The sequence below is a fragment of the Cavia porcellus genome, unplaced genomic scaffold (assembly GCF_034190915.1).
Source record: "Cavia porcellus strain 051 isolate PalLab524CR breed Dunkin Hartley unplaced genomic scaffold, mCavPor4.1 scaffold_8, whole genome shotgun sequence".
Lineage (NCBI taxonomy): Eukaryota > Metazoa > Chordata > Mammalia > Rodentia > Caviidae > Cavia > Cavia porcellus.
Window position 1 is genome coordinate 67537848 of NW_026947491.1, and position 22495 is coordinate 67560342.

Consider the following 22495-nt stretch of genomic DNA (forward strand, 5'->3'; position numbering starts at 1 on the left):
AGATCAATGGAATAGACTAGAAGATTTAACCACAGCTACAAACACACTCAACCACCTTATCTTTGATAAAGGGGCCGAACATGTTCACTGGAAGAACGACAATCTCTTTAATAAATGGTGTTGGAAAAACTGGCTCTCCATATGCCAAAAACTAAAACTAGACCCATGCCTATCACCATGTACCTAATTAAAATCTAAATAGATCAAAGATCTCAATATTAAAACAGAAACACTAAATCTATTGGAAGACAAATTGGGTAAAAACCTTGAAGACATAGGGGTAGTAGAGAATTCATGAACAGGACTCAAACCACATGGGAAATACTTCCCAGAATCAATAACTGGGATCACCTCTTATTAAAAAGTTTCTGCATGTCAAAAGAAATCTCCAGCATAGTGAAAACAAAACCCACAAACTGGGAAAAATGTTAGTGAACTGTCCCTCAAACAAAGGACTTCTGTCTAAAACATATAAAGAATTAAAAAAAATCAGGCCCCTAAAATTCAAAGATCCAATCCAAAAATGGGCATCTGAGAAGAATACACACTTCTCAGATGAAGAAATACAAATGGCAAATAAATACATGAAAAAATGTTCATCATCATTACTCATTAGAGAAATGCAAATTAAAACCACACTGAGATTCCATCTCACTCCTGAAAGAATGGCCAGGATCAAGAAAACCAACAACAACAAATGCTGGAGAGGCTGTAGGGAAAAAGGAACTCTCCTGCACTGTTGGTGGGAGTGTAGACTGGTGTGACCATTGCGGAGGTCAGTCTGGAGATTTCTCAAAAAGCTTGGATTGGAAGTCCCATTGTTCCAGCTATTCCACTTCTAGGCATATTCCCAGAAGAACTGAAAGCATTGTATCACAGTGATATATATACACCCATGTTTATAGCAGCACAACTTGTAGCCAGATCTTGGAAACAGTTGTGTTCAACAACTGAGGATGGTTTAAAAAGTTGTGGTATTTTTATACAATGGAGTACTACTCAGTTATAAAGAATGATCACATTGAGATATTTATAAATAAATGGGTGCAGCTTGAGACTATACTCATAAGTGAAATAAATCAAACCCACGTGTATAAATACCGAATAGTTTCCCTAGTGTAAGAAATGACAACAATACATAAAAGTATGTGGTAATCATGTTTCCCATTATATTGCTTTGAAGCCTTATAATGTTTTCATTCATTAATTGTAATGGTTTTATTCTGGACTGTTTGATTTTATTATCTGTCGGTATGAACAGCTATTTTGGAGAAAACAAGATATCATAATAGCTAGTGCTGATTTAATATCATCTTGTTTTAAAGTCCCATCAAGCTTTTGTTCTTCTGTCTCCATCAGTCTTCACATGTTGTATCTTATTAGATTTTATTATATGGATAGTATAAACAAAAACTTTTATAGACAAGGAGATAATATAGAAACCACTATTCATTTTCTGTTAGTTGGTTCTAAATACCCTGCATTACTGTCATTCTCTTGAATGGTTTTATATTGTCTTGATATGTTTGATGCTACAATATAAGAAGTTATACTCAAATATTTCAAGGAAAGAGACACTATGGTAACTACTGTTATGTCGAGATATCTTGTGGTGAAACACCATGTTCCTTAAATTGTTATGTTCTGACTTGTGCTGTTGTGTTGTTATGTCCTCTTTTATCTCAATCTCCTTTTTTTATTCTTTATTTTTTTTATTTTTATCTTTTTAATTAAGGGGAAAAATAAATTTTAAAATATCAGGATATATTATAATAACCCACTTTGATTTCCTGTTAACTTGATTTGAAATTCTGTATTGCTCTCACCATCTTGTTTTGACTGATTTTACTCTATTCTGTTTTGCTTGATAGTATCAAGTATGAGAGTATAGGCAACTACTTTGAAGACAATAAGATTCACCATGATGCCCATTCTGGTTTGACTATTCTTTTGAAGTCCTGTAAGGTCTCCAATGTTTTGGTTTTATTGGTTTTGTTCTGTACTGTTTTGTTCAATTTTATTATAACTGATCATATAGGAAATTTTTTTAAGATAGCAAGAGGCATTATGGTAACCATTGTTGATCACCTTGTATTCTGTTTTTACATCATGTACTATATCCATCCTTTTGATTTGACTGACTCTGTTTTGTTATGTCACATTTGGTTTTATTCTCTTCAAAAAAAGTAGTAAGAACTGTGTGAGTAATAAAACCCAAAATGTGTAATTGTCATTGTAAAAAAGAGGAAAAGAAAGTGCTCTAAAGTATATAACTGCATCTATATTTAAGTGTATAAAATAGAAAGTGTATCCAATAAAAACTGAGTTTTTGTTGGATCATTGAACAGAACTGTTTGCAGTCTCACTGTTTGAATGTCCACTTTATATGCTTTAATTTTGTAACTTTAACAACTATTTCTAAGATGACAATATGCAATCTATTAGCTAGTGACTTCATACTGTTTTTTTTTGAAATTCTGTATTACTTGTACTTTTTTCTGTTTTTTTTCTTTTTCTCCATAAATAAAATTTTAAAAAGACAGTGAACTAGATTCAGAAAACCCATTTCTGATGAAAAATGACTGTATTTAGCTTATAGTCTTATTAAAGAGAAAAACACTTGTTAATTATATATAAATATATAATATTTTAGCTGAATAATAAGTGCACTATAAAATAAATCTGAATTATCAAATAAGGAATGATTAATGTAAAAGAAGACAGGGTAGTTACAGATAGAGGTAACACTGGAATAGAAAGTCAAATGATAAGAAGATGACTAATGAATATTCCAGTTGTAAGTGTATTCATAAAATCTCTGAGGTGGTATGAGTTTAGTATGTTTGAAAAGTGAATAATTATGGATAGATGTAGGAGTTGAAGTGAGTTAGATGATAACACTCCTTGTGAGAAATCAGTACTTGTTCATAGCACTGTTAATTCTATTTTTATCCCCTCCCCCTCCTCACATCTTTGTTCCATCTCTTTATCTCTTTCTATTTTAGAAGGATGTATTTGTCAACTTCCTATTAGCTGCCTTTTATTCTCTTTGCTTATACTTCAAGTTTCTCATATAAAAGAAACCATGTGATACTTAAGTTTGTGTGCTGCATCTTTACCTGGGAATGCCTTAAGTTTATCGCAGTGGCAGAGTAGTACTTAATCATGTCTACACACCACATTTGCTTTGTCTGTTCATCTGTTGATGGACTTATAGGCTGCTTCCACAATTTAGCTGTTAAGAATTGTACTGTCGAGGAGGAGAAAAAATGGCAGCTTACTAGGGGGCTGGATGGAGAATCTCTGTGGAGAAATCAGATCAGATGCTAGAATATGACAACATGGAGAGGGCCAGATGATTGGATAATGATTCTTATTAACCAAGGTGGTAATCAAAGGTAAAAATAAAACTAGGAAGAGAAAGGAAAAGCGCAGGTGGAGAGCTGAAACCTGACACACTCACTGAGACCCATTCTGCACTGTACTAGGCGCACCCAGAGGATCCAAAGTCGCGCTGAGACCACAGATGCCGATAACGGGAGTCGGTGAATCCTGGGTGCCTTAATGGGAGGATATGGCAAAGTGAGCTGTGGATCCAAGGGGAAGAGCTATATTGGCTCCCAGTGAGTGCTAGAAATTGGGACGTCAGGCCCTGCGAAGCAGCCAGAGCCACCTGGCCACACTGGAGGAGACTGTGAGAGGACCATACACCTGGGCTTGGAAGCTGGGCACCACACAGGTTCCTGACTGATCCATGCTGTGCTGGGAATGCAGTGAAGATAGGTGGTACAGTATGCAGTGGACCCAAGAGGAAGAACTGCATTGATTCCCAGTGAGTGCTAGGGATTGGGTCCCGTGGCTGCTGTCACTGGCTGAATGGACATCTTGGAATTGGGCAGAGCCCAGTGCCATGGCAATATCAGTTGGCTGCCCCTGACACAGAGAGCACTAGTGGAGGACATCTTGGAGTTGGGCAGAGCCTGGCACCATGGTGATGTCAGTCAGCTGCCCCTGGCACAGAGAGAACTGGTGGGGTCTGCTGGGGCTGAGCCACATCTTTGGTTGGGACCCAATAAACAGGTAAAAAAAATGTCATGATTCTGTGACAGCCACAAGGTACAGCCTAACTTGCAGGTTGACTGGCTCAGAGGCTCAAGGCTAGCCTGTACCTCCTTGCATCCCTTAATGTACCTCAGATAACACCAAATTGGGGAGGGCGCAAAACCCCAGTCAGCACGCTTCAGAAAGACCCTAAGCAATACAGAGAGGGCCAGTGACCTCCCAGGACACACCAGTCTGAAAGAAACTAGAAACATGACAAGAGATAGAAATAAAAAAAATATCTCCAGCTGCCAAACCTGGAAAAATAAGCCTAGGAGAAGTAAATACAGAAGAGAACCAGTGCAGTAACCATCCAATACTAGACACAGAATCAGCAGACATAAATAAATACCTTCATGACCTCATAGATGAATTTAAAACTGTACTTCTGATCCAAGTGAGGTAAGATATAAAAAGATTAATTAAAGAAATGATAAGCCCCTCTTAAGAGAACACAGATGGAAGAACAGAGGAAATCAGAAAAGAAGGAGAAACCTTTCATGAATAATTTAAACATGACCTAGAATACATGAAACAGTTCCAAAGAGATTACCAGGAAAGTAAAAACTCTGTTGAACACTGGCAAAATGCATTGACAGAAACTAAGGTTAGCCTTTTGAAACTTGAAGGAAGATTTATGATACATGATCGTGAAAGAAAAGATCTCTTAAAAATAACGAGGAACCAGAAAGAAACAATTCAAAGGCTAGAAGATGACAAAAGGATACATAACTTAAGAATAAAGCATGTGAGCAAAGAAGCAGGAGTAACCAAAAATGAACTACAAAGACTATTCACAGATATAATAAAGGAAAACTTCCCAAGCATAGGAAAAAGAAATGATATCCAGATAAATGAGGCATACAGAACTCCAGCCACCTACAACCAAAACAGATCTACACCCAGACATACAATAATCAAGATTCCAGAAATCCACCACAAGAACAGAATACTAAAAGCAGCCAGAGAAGAGAATCAGATTACCTACAATGGAAAAAATATCAAAATAACAACAGACTTTCAACACAAACTCTCAAATTGAGAAGAGCCTGAGGGAAAATAGTCCAAGCCCTGAAAGAAAATAATCTGCAACCAAAACTGATGTACTCAGAAAAACTCTCTCTCAAAATTAATGGAGAAATAAGATGTTTCCAAGACAAGGAGGAACTGTGGGAGTTCATGGCCACCAACCCAACCCTACAAAAATTCCTGAAGGACATTCCAGAGAGAGAGAGAGAGAGAGAGAGAGAAATACCAAGATTCCAGCAACAGTGGCAGAGAGGCCTCAATGAGTGGAGCAGACAGTGGAATGAAGGAGTAAAGGCAGAGTAGATTATGGGGCAGGCTCCATTGGAGATGCTCTGAATAGAAAATACACTCAACTTGAAAGAGGGTTAATAAACTCGAAGTCAAAGATGAGAAAGCAAAGCTATATGTGATAGGAAATCAGAGAGAAATAGGGACAACTCATCCAGCAGCCACAGATAGATTGGAAAACTATGACACTTTGGGCAGTATAGAACTACACAGCTTGAATGTAGGAAAACCCTATGACTTTAGTAAGCAAAAGAGTAGAGCTCAAGATCAAGTTCAGAGGTAAAAAGTTTCAGCAGCACTCAGGTAGACAACAGGCTGGTCCCCTAATCTAAAAACTAAGGGGCCTAGTGGGACCCAACACATACAATCATCCTGAGAAGGGGAAAAGTTAAAAATAGCCTAAAAAAGGAAGGCAGAGGTCATTGTTAATAGTGTATCAGGATTTAAAAGTCACAGTATTCTTATCGCTCTGTTTAGTTTGATTTTATTACATAACTACAGTAGATCACCTAATATTGTGGTCTTATGTGTCTTTTTCACTCCATGTTTTTCTTGGAATTGGTTTTGTTGTCTTGTTATGATCTGTTTTTCCCTATAATACAGAGAGAATAGATGTACGTGTAGAAATTTACACATGGGAAGAACTTTTTAAACTATTTACGGGAATAGATTACATAATGCACAATGTAATGAACAGATACTCTGAAGAAGAGACACTAAGAAACCCACTGCTAATTCTGTAACATTATGATATAAAATCTAGCAATATTATTATTCATTGTTCAGAGTATATTAGTCTAGTCTCTTAAGATCAATTTCAGCATACTTAAAGATAAGGACAGCTATTACAAAGAGCATGAGAGACATTATGGTATCATTAATGACTTCCCTAATGTCAGGTCTTGAAGACCTAAAAAGCCTTCATCATCCTGTAATTATTTGATTAGCTCTATAATATGCAGTATGTATTCAATGTGTTCAAAAATGGGGACAACTATTTGGAAGAAAACTAAAGACAATAAGATAGACAGTGAAGATCTCCAGTGGACTTGCTTTGAAATCTGTATTTCTTTAAATTGTTTCTTTATGAACTGTTTTTTTCTGTTTTGGTATGTTTAATCTTACCCTCTTTAAGATAAAAAACAACTGTGTAGGACTGATAACCAACTACTAAGTTTTTGTTGGATCATTGAGCAGAACTGTTGGCAGTGTCACTATTGTAATGTCACTTTGTATGCTTTAATTTTGTAACCTGAACAACTATTTCTAAAAAGACAATATGTAACTTTTCAACTAGTGATTTCTCACTACTTATTTTTCTGTAATTCTGTATTATTTCTACCCTTTTTTTCCTCTGTTTTTTTTTTGCTTCTTTATCTTTAAATAATAAAAAAAAAGAATTGTACTGCCAGCCAATTGTACTGCCATAAGCATGGCTATGCATGTATCACTGTAATATGATGTTTTAATCATGATATTATCACTGTAGTGTGATCTTCATGGAAGAGACCTAGAAGGGCAATAGCTAGATCAAATGGAATTTCTAGTTTTAGTGTGAAATTTTTATGTGTGAGGAATCTCTGAATTGATTTCCATACCTGTTGTGCTAGTTTACATTGATACATATTAAGGATAGGAATTTCAGAGATACCAAAGAGGACATTACCTTTCTATCCCTGTCTTCAATTATGCTCTCCAATATTTTAGCCTAAAAGAGGTATTCCATATGGATATGCAATCTTTGTGTTTATTTCTCTAATTCAAACTAGGATACCCTATGCTTCCTGTGAGGTCTCTTAAATTTTTTTTCACTTAAGACATATTGTAGAAGTCTTTCTATTTGAATACAGAAAGAGTTTCCAAATTAACTTTAATATTTTTACAGTGTTTTTAATATATATGTGAAAATGTATTTAAACAGTGTTCTTTTGATGCACATAATAGTGTTTTATTATTTTAAACAATGCTTCTGCAGTTATCCAGATAAATATATAATTCTCATATAAATAAATACCTGTACTATAAATCCAGTCATGCAATCACTAGGTCAAAGAAGATGTGCATTTTCAATTTTGATATACATTAGAAATACCTGTTTATTGTGCTGGTACCATTTTTCTATTACAAAATTTATTTTACAATTTAAGGAAGAAAGCCTGTTTCCCACATTGCTTGCTTGTATTCTCAAACACTCCATTGTTTACTAGTATTTATTGGGGACTTGGCCTAAACCTCTAAAACAAGTTATGGCAAAGGGTTAAATAAAAAGAGACAGGAGATATGGTTTTGGGGGAATCCAGTAAGGTCAGAACTCTTCCAGGAGTAAAGACTTTCAAGAAGTAAAGACAGGGACTATTCCATTGCAAAGAAAGAGCTCTAAAATCTATTTGAAAATCATCTGTAGGTTCTATAAAAACACCTAAGGTATACATTTCAAGACAAAATTTTAGAAGGATTATCAGCAAACAACTATTCAAAGATTGAAAGACCTGCACAGAGTTTTCAGATGCTTCACAGTGCTGAGAAGACGGAGTCACAGTTTGGCCCCAGCTAAACTGAAAAAATATTGGCCAGCACTCTGGGCATTCAATAGAGGTCTCAGAGGCCATGCCCTCAGAGTAAGAACCATTCTCCAACAGTAAAGGCCATCATAGGTTAAAAAAAAACAGTGATCCAGAAGTATTTAATCATAAAACAAGCCAAAATAGGATCAAGCTTATTTGCCAATAGTTTAACTGCCATATAAAACAAACTTTGCCATTTTTTAAAGAAATCTGATGTGTCAGAGTTAATGTTATATGTCAACTCAGCTAGGATATAGTCCCCAGTTCTTTGATCAAACCAATCTAGGTGTTGCTGTGAATGTATATTTTTATGTGCTTAGCACTTAAAACAGTAGACTTTAATTAAAGCAGATTATCCTCAACAATGTGCATAAACTTCATCTACTCAAGTGAAAGTGAGATGTTCTTTTAGATTTTAATTTAAAAAAAGCCCGAATTCTTTAAAAGAAAATTGCCTCCATACTTTCTTCTTCAAGCCCAAGATTATGATACCAGCAAACTTCTGGATCTCCAGCCTGCCAGCCTGATTTGCTGATTTTGAACTTGCCAATCCGTACAACTGTGGGACCTAAACCCTTAAATTGTTCTCTTTCTCCATGTGTGTGGCGTGTGTGTGTGTGTATGTGTGTGCATATACATATATCCTATTGGTCATGTTTCTCTGGAAAACCTTGTCTAAAAGTGGCATGTGAGTTCACAGATATCTTTTGGATCTGCTAAGCCATAAAACAATGGGATTCACAATTTATTTGATTTTAAATAGGCCAGGCAGAGCCAGGGATTTAGCTCAGTGGCCTAAGTGCCTTCCTGGCAAGTGCAAGGTCATGAGTTCAAACCCTGGTACCAAAAATAAATAAATAAATAGACAAAGTAACTAATTATGGAGTTCTCAGCAAAATTTTTAGAAATATGAGATGTGACAGATAAATTGCGTTGTCAACTTGCTGGCTTGAGATTGATCAAGGGGATTGTTGGGGAATTAGTAGAAGACACTTCTGGGTGTGTCTGAGTGGGTCATGGTAGTGTGACCATTGGTACTATATCTAGTCCCCTTCCTTTCTGGTGCTGTTTCCTTACTCTGCTCCAAGCTACCATGAACTAAGCTTTGTCCCATCATAGCTTTCTGCCATGATATTTCAAATATGGAGCTAGTCAACAATGGACCGAATTCTCTGAAACAATAAGCCAAGCCAAACATCTGCCCTTTAAATTATGGGTGTTTATTTTCTGAGCAATAGAAAAGTAGACAAATAGTTGAAATGGTACCAGTGAAGTAAAGTTATTAATATTGGGCTGGGGGTTTAGCTCAGTGGCATAAGTGCTTGCCTGGCAAGCACAAGTTCCTGAGTTTGATCCCCGGTACCACACACACACACAAAAAAGGTATTAATGTTACTATACAGGGTTACATGTTTCAGAAATCTTTGGAATTTGTTTGTGGCAGAGAAAGCTCAGAAATGTGGGCTAGAGCAGCCATGGATTGCTATAAAGCCTGGTCAGAGCTCAGGAAACTAGGAATGCTAATAGAAATGTGGACAATAATGGCCAGACTTGGGAAGTTTCAATTGAAAATAAAGATTCTATATGAATGTGGATGAAGGCCCTTGCATGTTATGCTCTGGCAAAAATATTATCTATAATTTGCTCATGTCCTGAGACTTTGTAGGAGGTCTGAGTTTAAGGATCTGGCAAAGAAGACTAAAGGCAATCATGTTCAGTCTGTGGCATAGATATACTGGATGCTTTTAATTAGATTTATGATAAGAAACAGAAACAAAGAGCAAAGCAAAAATATTTGAAAAATTTTAAATTTTGCTCTGAAAGGAGCATGTGTAAAGTTGGGGCCAGAGGAAGTAGGGTTGATGAAGAGACCAGAATCATTAAAAAGAAACCCAGTACTTTGAACCACACTAAGAAGAAAGATGTCTTGAGGGCATCTCTAAACCAACAAGACTCCACTCACTACAGTCTTGGGTATAAACATTCCATTTGCAGTCTCTCCTTAAGGTTATTGATTTCCTAGGATTCATTTCATCACATTTAGCCATCCAGGTACTCAGAACCCTCTCCAGTAATAGTCCAAAGGGGCCTATGTATTGCTCAAGCTGACATCAGACTTTGGCACTGTCTATGTGATGCTGCTTTATAGGCACACATAGTTAAAGAGTAATAGGATAATGGAGGCTTCCACCCATATTAAAAAAGGAAAGCATCAAAGGACAGGCAAACAAATCCTGAGAAGACAGTGCATGAAACTAAAGGTGCAGTGGAGGCTCCAGGAAAAGAGAGATACCAGGAATAACATCTGCTAAGGAGATCTACATGCTGCAAGTGCATCCAGCCTGAGAGAAAAGCCATGTGAGTTACAACCAACAAGGCCATTTGGTGAAGCTACCTAAACTCTGGAACTCACGGCTTACCTCTGTGTTCCTTGCTTGGTTTCAGTCTTCTACTAGACCTGTTCTTTTCTGCTTCCATATTTCTCCCTTTTCAAATGTCAGTGGCATTATTCCTTGGGATTGTATAACTTCATTGTGATTTTTACAGAGGTACGCAGCTGACTTTATCTTGAGTTACAGAGGATACTTTGAAATTGAACTCTTGAGTAATACTAGAATTTGTGAGAATTGAGAAAATATTATTGCATTTTCAGTTGTATGATAATAGTAGTATCATGTTAAGCAGAATTATTAACCTGTTAATTGTCTTTATTTGGAGACTATGCTTTAAAAAGATATTCCAAAGGATAGAATGTTAAGCTGGATTGTCAACCTAATTGGGCTTAGAGTTACCCAAGAGAGTAAGGAATCCTACTTCTGGCTGTCTGGGTGAATTATAGATGTTAAGCCATTCAAGTTACTTGTCTTTATCTAGGGCCTGAACACATGTTCCATAGGTGGCAAATACTGAAGGCATATCTAGACAGGAGGCTAATAAAAGCTCACGTGGGCTATGATCAGAATCTGGACTTTTTTGCAATGACCTACTAGGCTGCTTCTTAGAAAAGCCAAATCCCAGAGATAAGTATTTCATCTATTTCTTCAAGTACTGCCAAGGCACCTGAAATTTCAGTGATACTGGTACTTATATATTGTTACTTCCTAATCTCTCCTAATAATTCCAATTGCAATTAGGAGTTGTACTGTGGAGTCCAATTTGAATTGACTTAGGTTTAAATTTCTTAAATATTCAGAAATATAGGAAAATTGGTATTGGAGAACATTAGCCTGTCATTTTTAGCTACTTAAATAATGATTATGAAATTAAAATCTAAAAACTGACTCATTGTACTTTAGCTTAATGTGTATTTTTTTTTTTTGCTCTTCAAGAGTTTTTTCAAATTATGGTTATTCAAATATGGCACAGGATGACTCACCTATGTTCCAAGGGTAAAAACCAATCTTAATAGTGAGTGGCTTTCTGCATAGATACAAGGGCAGAGATTCTCCATCCTGGAGGTCATACAAGAAAATAAACTTTGCTTTTGTGTTGGAGACATCTGTTTCTATGATAAAGAGGATGGAAAAAGTAAAGTAAAATAAAGTGTAGGTAAAAATAACTGGATTAATTTTTCCATTTTTGGAAAACTGGTTGAATTCTAAATAAAATATACTCCTTCCTTAAAATATTTGATAATAAAGTAATAAAATTAAAGAAGCTAGCTTCGCACTTACTACTCCCACAAGGACCAAGGACCCAAGCCTGCGGCGCTGGCACTGAGCAGTCCCTGCCACCGGAGTGCCCCCGAGGTCCCCAAGCAGGTGAGAGTGCCTTCGCCGCCACCAGGCCCGTGCGACTGAAGCCCACAGAACCACCACCGCCACCACCACCTCCAGATCTGGGCCGTGTCCCAGGGGGTGTGAGAAGGGTATGTTGCAGCATCACAGGCATGGGACCGGACCTACTGGGATGCATTGCCGCCTTCGTACTCGCTGCTCATGCAAGGACCCAAACCCATGGCGCCATGGCAAGGTCCCCAGGTGGGCGAGTGTGTCTTCATCACCAACAGACCTATGGGACCGAGCCCCAGGGAGCCGCCACCGTGAATGGAGCCCATAGAAGCTGCTTATGAAAGCACCTCTTCAGAAAATAATCAAAAATACAAAACCAGAACTTCCTGGTTTCCTGCCGTGATCAACCAGCTTCAGGAAATTGGGCCTGCCTGCCTGCGCCCTGAACTCTGGACTGGGCAGCCTGGAGTGAGTGTCCCCACATCATCCTGAGTCCTTGGGAGGGGGTCTAAGATACCTCAGATAACAGCAAATTGGGGAGGGCAGCAAAATCCCAGTCAGCACGCTTCAGAAAGACCCTAAGCAATAAGGAGAGGGCCAGAGACCGCCTGGACACTCCTGTCTGAAAGAAACCAGAAACATGATAAGACATAGAAATAAAAAAAAAAACCTCCAGCCACTGACCCTGGAAAAATAAGCCCAGGAGAGATAAATACAGAAGAGAAACAGTGCAGTAATCACGCAATATTAGATATAGCATCAGCGGACATAAAGAAATACCTTCATAACTTCATAAACAAATTTAAAACTGTACTTCTGATCCAAGTGAGGTGATATAAAAAGATTAATTAAAAAGTGATAAGCCCCTCCAAAGAAAACACAGATGGAAGAACAGAGGAACTCAGAAAAGGAAGAGAAACCTTTAATGAAGAATATAAACAAAATCCAGAATACATGAAACAGATCCAAAGAGATTACTGGGAAACTAAAAACTCCATTGAAACCTAGCAAAATGCCTTGACAGAAGCTAAAGTTAGCCTTTTGAAACTTGAAGAGATATTTATGGTGTGTGATCATGAAGGAAAAGAATCTCTTAAAAATAACAAGGAACCAGGAAGAAACTACAAAGGCTAGAAGATGACATGATTTATAACTTAAGAATAAAAAATGTGAGTGAAGAAGCAGGACTAACTACAAATGAACTACAAAGACTATTCACAGATATAATTAAGGAAAACTTCCCAAGCATAGGAAAAAGAAATGATATCCAGATAAATGAGGCATACAGAACTCCAGCCACCTACAACCAAAACAGATCTATACCCAGACATATAATAAGATTCCAGAAATCCACCACAAGAACAGAATATTAAAAGCAGCCAGAGAAAAGAATCAGATTACCTACAATGGAAAAATTATCCAAATAACGACAGACTTATCAACACAAACTCTCAAATCCAGAAGAGCCTGAGGGGAAGTAGTCCAAGCCTTGAAAGAAAATAACCTCCAACCAAGACTGATGTACCTGGAAAAACTTTCTCTCAAAATTAATGGAGAAACAAATATTCCCAAGACAAGGAGGAACTGTGAGAGTTCATGGCCACCAACCCAACCCTACAAAAAATACTGAAGGACATTCCAGAGAGAGAGAGGGAAAAAATACCAGGATTCCAGCAACAGTGACAAAGAGGCCTCAGTGAATGGGGCAGACAGTGGAATGAAGGAGTAAAGTGGACAAATAATGACAAAAGAATAAAATAGCAGAAATGAGGCAGAGACGGTAAACTGTAATCTTTAATATAGATAGCCCTGATACACAAACACAAAAAAGAAACACAGGCAGAGTAGATTAAGAGGCAGGATCCATCGAGATGCTCTGAATAGGAGATACACTTAACCTGAAAGAGGGTTAATAAACTGAGAGTCAAAGATGAGAAAACAATGCTATATGTGACAGGAAACCAGAGAGAAATAGGGACAACTTGTCCAGCAGCCTCAGGTAGACTGTAAAGCTATGACACTTTTGGGCAGTATAGAACTACACAGCTGAAAGGAAGAACAACCTTGTGGCTTTAGGAAGTAAAGGAGTACAGCTCAAATCAAGCTCAGGGATAAAAAGGTTTAGCAACACTCAGATAGATAACGGGTTGGCCCCCTAATCTAAAAACTAAAAGAGCTAGTGGGACCCAAAATACACAAAGCACCCTGAGAAAGAGAAAAAGGAACAATTGTGTAAAAAAGGAAGGCAGAGGACATTGTTAAGAGTGTATCAGGATTTAAAAGTCACAGTAGTCTTATTGCTCTGTTTAGTTTGATTATATTTTGTTCCAGTCTATCTACTCATTAGATTTGAGGGCACAGACAGCTAACCCAAAAATAGCAGGTTATATCATGGTAACTATCCTGAATTTTCTACTAACTTACACTAAAACCCTATATTACTTACATTGTCTTACCATGACTGATCTTATTTGAAGTTGATTTATTAGACCACTGTTTAGCCTGACTGATTTCATTCAAATACGGTATCCTAGATAGTATCAAATCTGGGAGTGGAGACAGCTACTCTGAAGATGACAAGACATAAAAGATATCCATTTGGTTTTGATTATTAACTGCTTTCCACTCCTATAATATCTTCAAAGTTGTGTTTTTAATAAAATAGCTATGTAATGTTCTGTTCAATTATATCATGCCTGATGATGTGGAAAATTCTATTGAAAATAACAAGAGAAAGCATAATAACTACTGTAGATCATCTAATATTGTTGTCCTATATGTCTTTTTCATTTCATGTTTTTCTAGGAATTTATTTTTTTGTCTTGTTTTGATCTATTTTACCCTATAATACAGAAAGGATAGATATACATGTAAATATTCACACATGGGAAGAATTTCTAAACTATTTATGGGAACAGATTATATAATACACGATGTAATGAATGGATGCTCTGAAGAAGAGACACTAAGCAACCCAGTGCTAATTCTGTAGCATTATGATATGAAATCTAGTAATACTATCATTCACTGTTCAGAGTGATATTAGTCTAGTCTCATGTTCAATTTCAGCATATGTAAAGATAAAGATACCTACTACAAAGAGACTGAGAAACATTATGGTAGACATTATTGACTTCCCCCATGTCAGGTCTTGAAGACCTAAAAATCCTTCACAATCCTATAATGATTTGATTAGTTCTCTAATGTTCAGGATATATTCAATATGTGTGAGAAGATGGGGACAACTATTTGGAAGAAAACTAGAGAAAATAAGATAGACAGTGAAGAGCTCCAGTGGACTTGCTTTGAAATCTATGTTTCTTTAAATTGTTCCCTTATAAACTGTATTTTTCTGTTTTGTTATGTTCAATCTTACCTTCTTTAAGATAAAAAACAAGTGTGTAGGACTAATAACCATATTACTAAGTTTTTGTTGGGTCGTTGAGCAGAACTGTTTGCAGTGTCATTGTTTGAATATCACTTTGTATGCTTTAATTTTATAACTCAAGCCACTATTTCTAAGATGACGGTATGTAACTTATTGACTGGTGATTTCTTACTGTTTATTTTTCTGAAATTCTGTATTGTTTCTACCCTTTTAATCTGTTTTTTTTTCTTTAAAAAAAATAAAGAGGCTATATAAGACATACCAATAATAACAACCTACAGATGTCCCTGACAAATATAAATGCTTTCAGTTTATTGGCTATCACCTAACCCCTTTAAGCCTCTTGATTAAATATGATACGGTTAATAAAAATGATATTTAGACTCAAATATATATTTCTCAGATTTTCCCATTCTTCTAGATACAGTGGCTAACCAGAAACTAATGTATTTAATTATTATTTTTATAACTTCTACTTGTCTAGTTGGTAAATAAGTAATCTTATTTAAATGACCAAACTAACTCTTCCACTCAGAAATATCTTCTCCCTAAACTCTTCTCTTTCTCATGCTAGTTTTAATATAAATTTTCCAATTTGTATCTACTTTGGAACCTTTTTACCTTAATTAGCTCTGGGCAATTGATGCAATAATTTCTCACTTTTTTCTTCAGCTCTGTATAATGGATTAAATCAACTTCATAAAATCCTATTTATATTCATTTGTTTGTTTTTATATGTAAATATTTTGTCATGTAGATTCCACAATAAGCATTTCTGAATTTTGTAAAGTCTTCAAATAATTAACATGCGTTTTATATGTAGAGTTTTTTTTTTTACATTTGTGCCAATTGGAAAGCAATTAATTATAAAACCTTCTATATCGATTTTAAAGGACATATTTTTCTGAAAAATACAAAACAAACATTAAAGTTCACTTTTATATTTAAAGCACAACACTGTTTCAATGACATAAGAGTAAGAAGTTTCAAGAAGAGACAATTTGGCATAACAGCTTGAAAGAAACTAAGGACAGACTATCTGAACTGGAGGGCAGATTTGTAATATGGGAGAATGAAATGAAAAACTTCTTAAAAGTAACAAAGAAACAAACAGCAATAATACAAAGACAAGAAGATGATAAGAGGAGCCATAACTTAAGAATTAAGAACGTAAAAGAAGTAGGGACACAAACAAATGAACTACAAAAGCTACTCACAGAAATAATCCAGAATTTTCCTAATTTAGCAAAAGGTAAAGATACTCAGATGTATGAGGCATACAGGACCCCAGCCACCTACAACCCAAACAGAGCAACACCCAGGCATATAATAATTAAAATTCCAGAAATCCAATACAAGAACAGAATATTAAAAGCCGTCAGAGACAAGAAACAGATCACTTACAAGGGAACACCCATCAGAATTACAGCAGATTTCTCTGCACAAACCATCAAATCACGAAGAGCGTGCGGGGAAATAATTCAAGCTTTGAAGGATAATAATCTCCAGCCAAGATTGAGATATCCTGCACAACTGTCCCTGGAAATTGATGGAAAAACAAGGTGCTTCCAGGATAAAGAGGAACTGGGGGAATTTGCAACCACCAATTCAACTCTACAGAGAGTATTGCGGGATATTCTAAAAAAAGAAAAATACAAAGAATCCAGAAATAGTGGCAGGGAGGCCACAATGAATGGAGCAGAGAACAAAATGAAGAAGACAAACTGACAACTAATGACAGAAAAAGAGCTCAACAGAAATGAGGCAGAGAAGATTGGATGATAGGAACAGCTATTTTGGAGAAAATGACGTCTTAATGGGTAATACTGATTTAGTATCATCTTGTTTTGAAGTCTCATCAAGCTTTTGTTCTTCTGTCTCCATTGGTCTAAATAGGTTGTATCTTATCAGATTTTATTATGTACGATAGTATAAGCAAAAACTTTTAAAGACAAGGAGATTATACAGAAACCATTGTTCATTTTCTGTTAGTTGATTCTAAATACCCTGTAATGCTGTCATTCTCTTAAATGGTTTTACATTGTTTTGATATATTTAATGCTACAGTATACGAAGTTGTACTCAAGGATTTCAAGGAAAGAGACAATATGGTAACTACTTTTATGTCAGGATTATCTTGTGGTGAAACACTATTCTGCTTAAATGGTTATGTTTTGATCTGCGCTGTTTCGCTGTTATGCCCTCTTTTATCTCAATCTCCACTCCATTATTTACTTTTTTATTTTTAGCCTTTTAATTAAGGGAAAAATAAATAAAAATGGCAGGATATATTATAGTAACCCACTTTGACTTTCCATTATCTTGATTTAAAGCCCTGTATTACTGTCACCATCTTGTTTTTGACTGATGTCCCCCCATTCTGTTTTGCTTGATAGTACCAGGTTAGAAAGTTTAGGCAACAGCTGTGAAGATAGTGTGATTCATTATGATGCCCATTCTCGATGACTTTTATCTACTTTTGAAGACCTACAATGTCTCCAATGTTTTGGTTTTGTCGGTTTTGTTCTTTACTGTTTTGTTCAATTTTATTTTAACTGATGATATAGGCAATTCTATTAGAGATAGCGGGAGGCATTATGGTAACCATTATTGATCACCTTGTATTATGCTTTTACATTATCTATTATGTCCACCCTTTTGATTTGATTGACTCTGTTCTGTTATGTCACATTTGGTTTTACTCCCTTCCAAAAAAGTAATAAGAACTGTGGGAGCAATGAAACCCAAAATGTGTAATAGTCATTGTACAAAAGAGAGGAAAAGAAAGTGCTCTAAACTATATAACTGCATGTATATTTAAGTGTATAAGATAGAAAACGATATCACTGAGTTTTATTGGATCATTGAACAGAACTGTTTGCAGTATCATTGTTGGAATGTCCACTTTACAAGCTTTAATTTTGTGACTTGAACAATTATTTCTGAGATGACAATATGTAATCCATTAACTAGTGATTTCCTACTGTTTATTTTTTTCTGTAAATCTGTATAACTTGTACCCTTTCTCTGCTTTTTTTTTTCTCCTTAAATAAAATTTAAAAAAAAGAAGAGACAGTTTTCTGGGGTGGGGAGAAAGGAAAGACTGCATTTTTGTGTATTTCTTTGAGTTCATTTTCTTCATTTAAAAAATCTTTCAATACTAGTTCAAATTGGTAATTATATTTTTACATAAAATATAAAAATTGAGTCTTTTCCTGTTGTCTGCTTTTTTGTAGAGGAGCTCTGAGCAGAAGACCTTATCGTGCAGGAATATTTTGTACCCAGTGTGATGGACGAGACAGATGCACAGATCTTCTATGCAGTAAGATAACTTAGAAAGGAAAAGAGTTCATAAAGCATAGAACAAAAGGAAAAGTAAAATGACTGAACACTAGCTTTTCATTGTGCTCTTAATATTGTTTCTCTCACCCTAAGGCTATTACTGTTTTATTGAAAGATTAAAACACTTCCACCTAGATTTTCCTAAAATTACACAGCCTTTTCTGTTTTCCCTTGATCATATTTTTCCCCTAAAGACACACCAGAATGTCAGAAATAATAAAAACTAACAGCTAATATTGAAAAAGCTTTAAAACTAATTTCTGAAGCAGCAAACAGCTTGACAATGACTATGTCAAAAAGAATATTACAAAATATTTTAAAATAAAAAATGTCAGATGCATGTATTAAACAGCTTTTTCTCATTGTTCCCTCCCTAAAAACTTAAAATTTCCTGAATTTTCAGAGCACAAAATGTAAATCAAATGTTTGATTAAAATTTTCTTTTAGTTTTTCCAAATGTAACCCCGTATGTTCCAGAACATACATTATAGCTGAAACATACAATGCTTAGAAGAATGTCATAGGGACTGAATTTAGACCATATTATGTTTTTGTGCTTAAAACAAACAAACAAACAAACAAAAAACAGTTTCGGTGTAAAAAACACTATAGAGGTGAACCCACCCTAACATTTCTGCCTTCAGTTCACTTGAATCAAGATGCAAAGTCTTGCTCTTTCTCTCTTCTTTTCCTTCTCTTTTGTAAAAGTTCCATCCTTTGGCCATTAGCAAGGGTCATTATCAGGTAGGTATCTATACAGAGGGGCAGCCAGATTGATATATTAAGCATTTAAACTGGATGGCAGGGGATCCACAGGAAGTGCTGTGGGCATGAGGAGACCAATACCCTAAGCAAGATGAGAATGGTCTCCACATGGAGTTATGACTTGGTGTAAAGTCAGAGCCTTCATGGAGAAAAGCAGTTATCCACACCTGAGGTGAGACTTGTGTGGGATATTAGAGCCAAAGCAGGATGAAGGGATGTCCATTCAAGCACGGCTTGACATATATCCGTGCTCATGCAGGGTGAGGAGAGGTTCAGAGGGAGCAGCCTGCTGTAGGGTATCAGGGTGTGAGTAGATGAGAAAGGCACTCATTGTGGAGTGGTCTGGCTCTGGCTGTTGGAGCTACAGCAGAATACTGAGAGGAATCACATGTCAGGGTGCCCTGGCAAAAATATCAGAACTGAAGCAAGTAATAGAAACATCCATGTGTAATGGCAAGCTCATTTTAGGGGTTAGGGCCCAAACTAAGACACACTGAAGAAGCCCAGAATTGCATTTCAAAGTCTGAGCAAAGTGAGAGGATTTCAAGTAGAGGGCCAGTAGTTGCTTAGACACAGGACACTTGGTCAAATTCAAACATTAGAAAAACAGTGGCACTTTTAGTGTGAGTGTATATCAAATGTTACATGAAAAATACTTATACTAAAAAAAGGAGTCATTTTTAAATTCAAATTTATCTGGATATCTTCTATTTTTGTTTTCTACATGTGGCCACACCTCAGCCCCTGTGTGGGTTTTCTGACCCCTGGCAGTGTGAGAACACCTATATGGGGAAGAAGGTGCAAGCAGTAATGGGAGATTAGAAACATACTGGGAGATTGATTAAATAATTTACAGATAATGGGGCTAATTTTCTCACAAATAAAGTGCAAAAATATATTGAAAGAAAAGCATGAATCTTTGGGTGATGAATTGGAATTAGAGGCACTGGAAATTAATGACATCAGTAAATCTAAATCTACATATATTTCTATTTCTGAGTGTGACTTAGACAGGTAACCCACAAAACAGCAAGCATAAGTAGAACTGAGATCTAAGTTTCTAATTCTAGCGTGCAATAAAAAGGAAACAGCTCACTGGAGAAAAGCTTGGATTGCAGGGCTCAGGCAGGGGAAATACAAGGTGAGTCCAGAACATCTTTTTATAGAAGGAAGTGCTAAAGAATGATAGGAACGGGGCGGGGATTTAACTCAGCAGCCTAAGTGCCTGCCTGGCAAGCACAAGGTCGTGAGTTCAATCCCCAGTACCAAAAAAAAAAAAAAAAATGGGGCTGGGGATTTAGCTCAGCGGCATAAGCACCTGCCTTGCAAGCAGGCGATCGTGAGTTCGATCCCTAGTACCGATAAAAATGAAAAAAAGACAAAAAAAAGAATGATAGGAACATAAAATAAAAGGGGCATAGATTGGTTCTTCACTCCTATCAAATGAGATAACTTGAATACTAAAATAATATTAATCAGTTATAGCCCATCGAATAAGATAGAATACTGTGATTTCATATTGATGTAAGTTAGTAAGTGAATAAAGGAACAGTTTGATGAAAAATAATACATTTACCTAGATTTAAAGTAACTCCACGTAATTTCTGTGAAGGAAAGAGAAACTTCAGAATGGAGCAGCCTGTGTAACGCTACCCTTCTTTAGTGACCAAAGTGAAAACCATACAACTGAAAAGATGCAGTGAGAAGAACATCATTTTTGTAGCATACTTGGCAAAGATGCAAAACTTAATTGAAATACAAGAGGGAGTCACATAAGTGTTGAAGATTTGCTTACAAAGGAACTGGTTTAAGGGGCTGGGGATTTAGTTGAGTGGCATAAGCACCTGCCTGGCAAGTGCAAGATCGTGAGTTTGATCCCCGACACCAACACAAAACAAACAAACAAAAAACTGGTTTGTTTTTAAAATCTGATGACCATTAAACTCAAAGAATAACGAAAACTAAAACATGAAAACTAAATGCAATGCCGTGATTCTGCCAGATTCTTTTTGCTGTTAAGGACATTAGTACAAGTAGCAAAAATGGTAATAGGGCTTGAAGGTTAGATTGTAGTAATGTAATTCTTAATATCCTAGTTTTGATGATTATGTTTTGGTTCTGTAGAATAATGTCTTTGTTTATAAGAAAAATACAGTAAAGTGGGATGATTAGACCAGGTTGCCACCTTGTATTCAAATGGTTCAAAATAAAAATTGTTTGTACTACACTGAAACTTTTTATATAAATTATGGATTCTTTTAAATTAAAGTTTTTTAACTTCAGATATTTTTGTTGTAGTTCAGGAGAGAAAAGAGGCTCCTACTGCAGTATTCATAAGCAAAATTAAGATAATGAAAAGCTTTGGTTAATATTTATAAGGCAAAATAAGCAAATCTTGGAAAGTCTGATCTGGTGATGAGAAAAGTGTAAAATATCAGATTTGGGTTATGAACAGTACAATTTATTGAGTTAATGAGCAAATATAAAGAAAGGAAGCTATAGAAAGTATGAAAATTCAGTTTTGTTCTTTACTACCAAAAGAGATCTGTTTGAAATCTAAGACTCAGAATGTTAAGGAAGAGATAAGAGCTACATTTTGAAATAATTAATATATAAATAGGATGAAGAATATTGAAGGAGAAAAACTTAGCTGAATATGACACATAGTAGTAGAATAGAGTACTAAATTCAGGACACATAGAGTAACATATATAGGGTGGAATCTTGGTGGGAAAAAATAATCAAAGAGGATGGAGAAAAACAGTAGGAGAAAAATAAGAGAAAAAGAACTTTATGTCTGCATAGACCGTTGCTAGGATTTTGATGGAAATTTCATTAAAACTTCATCAGTTTGGGAATAATGAACACTGACTTGTTTTTCAGTTTCTAAACCATTTGCTTTTTCCCTTGTTGGGTTGTCCTTTGAGTTCTTTTTTCAATGTATTGTAGTTTGAGAATTCAGATTTTATACATATTTTGCTACAGTTATCCCTACATATTTAATTTATTTTATTTAAAATGATTCTGTTATTGATTTCTAGTTTGATCCCATTATAGTTAGAAAGCAATGTACATGAATTTAAGTTCTTTGGTTTTTTTTTTTTGTTTTTTTTTTGCTTTGTTTTGGGCATAAGCTGTGTGCTATCTTGGTATATATTCCATCAATGCTTTTATTTTATTTTATTGTCTTTTAGAAGCATGGTCTCGCTATGCAACTCAGGCTAGTCTTGGGCTCACTTTGTAGCACAGGCTGGTCTGGAACTTGCAACGATCTTCCTGCCTCAGCC

The 22495-nt window shown here is 35.9% G+C and overlaps 1 protein-coding gene across 1 annotated transcript in view; it reads left to right on the forward strand.

The window, feature by feature from the left end:
- The window catches only part of Glipr1l2 (GLIPR1 like 2), a 52714-nt gene that overhangs the window by 23030 nt on the left and 7189 nt on the right, over positions 1 to 22495 (forward strand). Inside the window, exon 4 of the mRNA XM_003475914.2 lies at positions 18338 to 18423. Coding sequence (XP_003475962.1) covers positions 18338 to 18423 — 86 coding nt within the window. The remainder of the gene's footprint in view (positions 1 to 18337; positions 18424 to 22495) is intronic.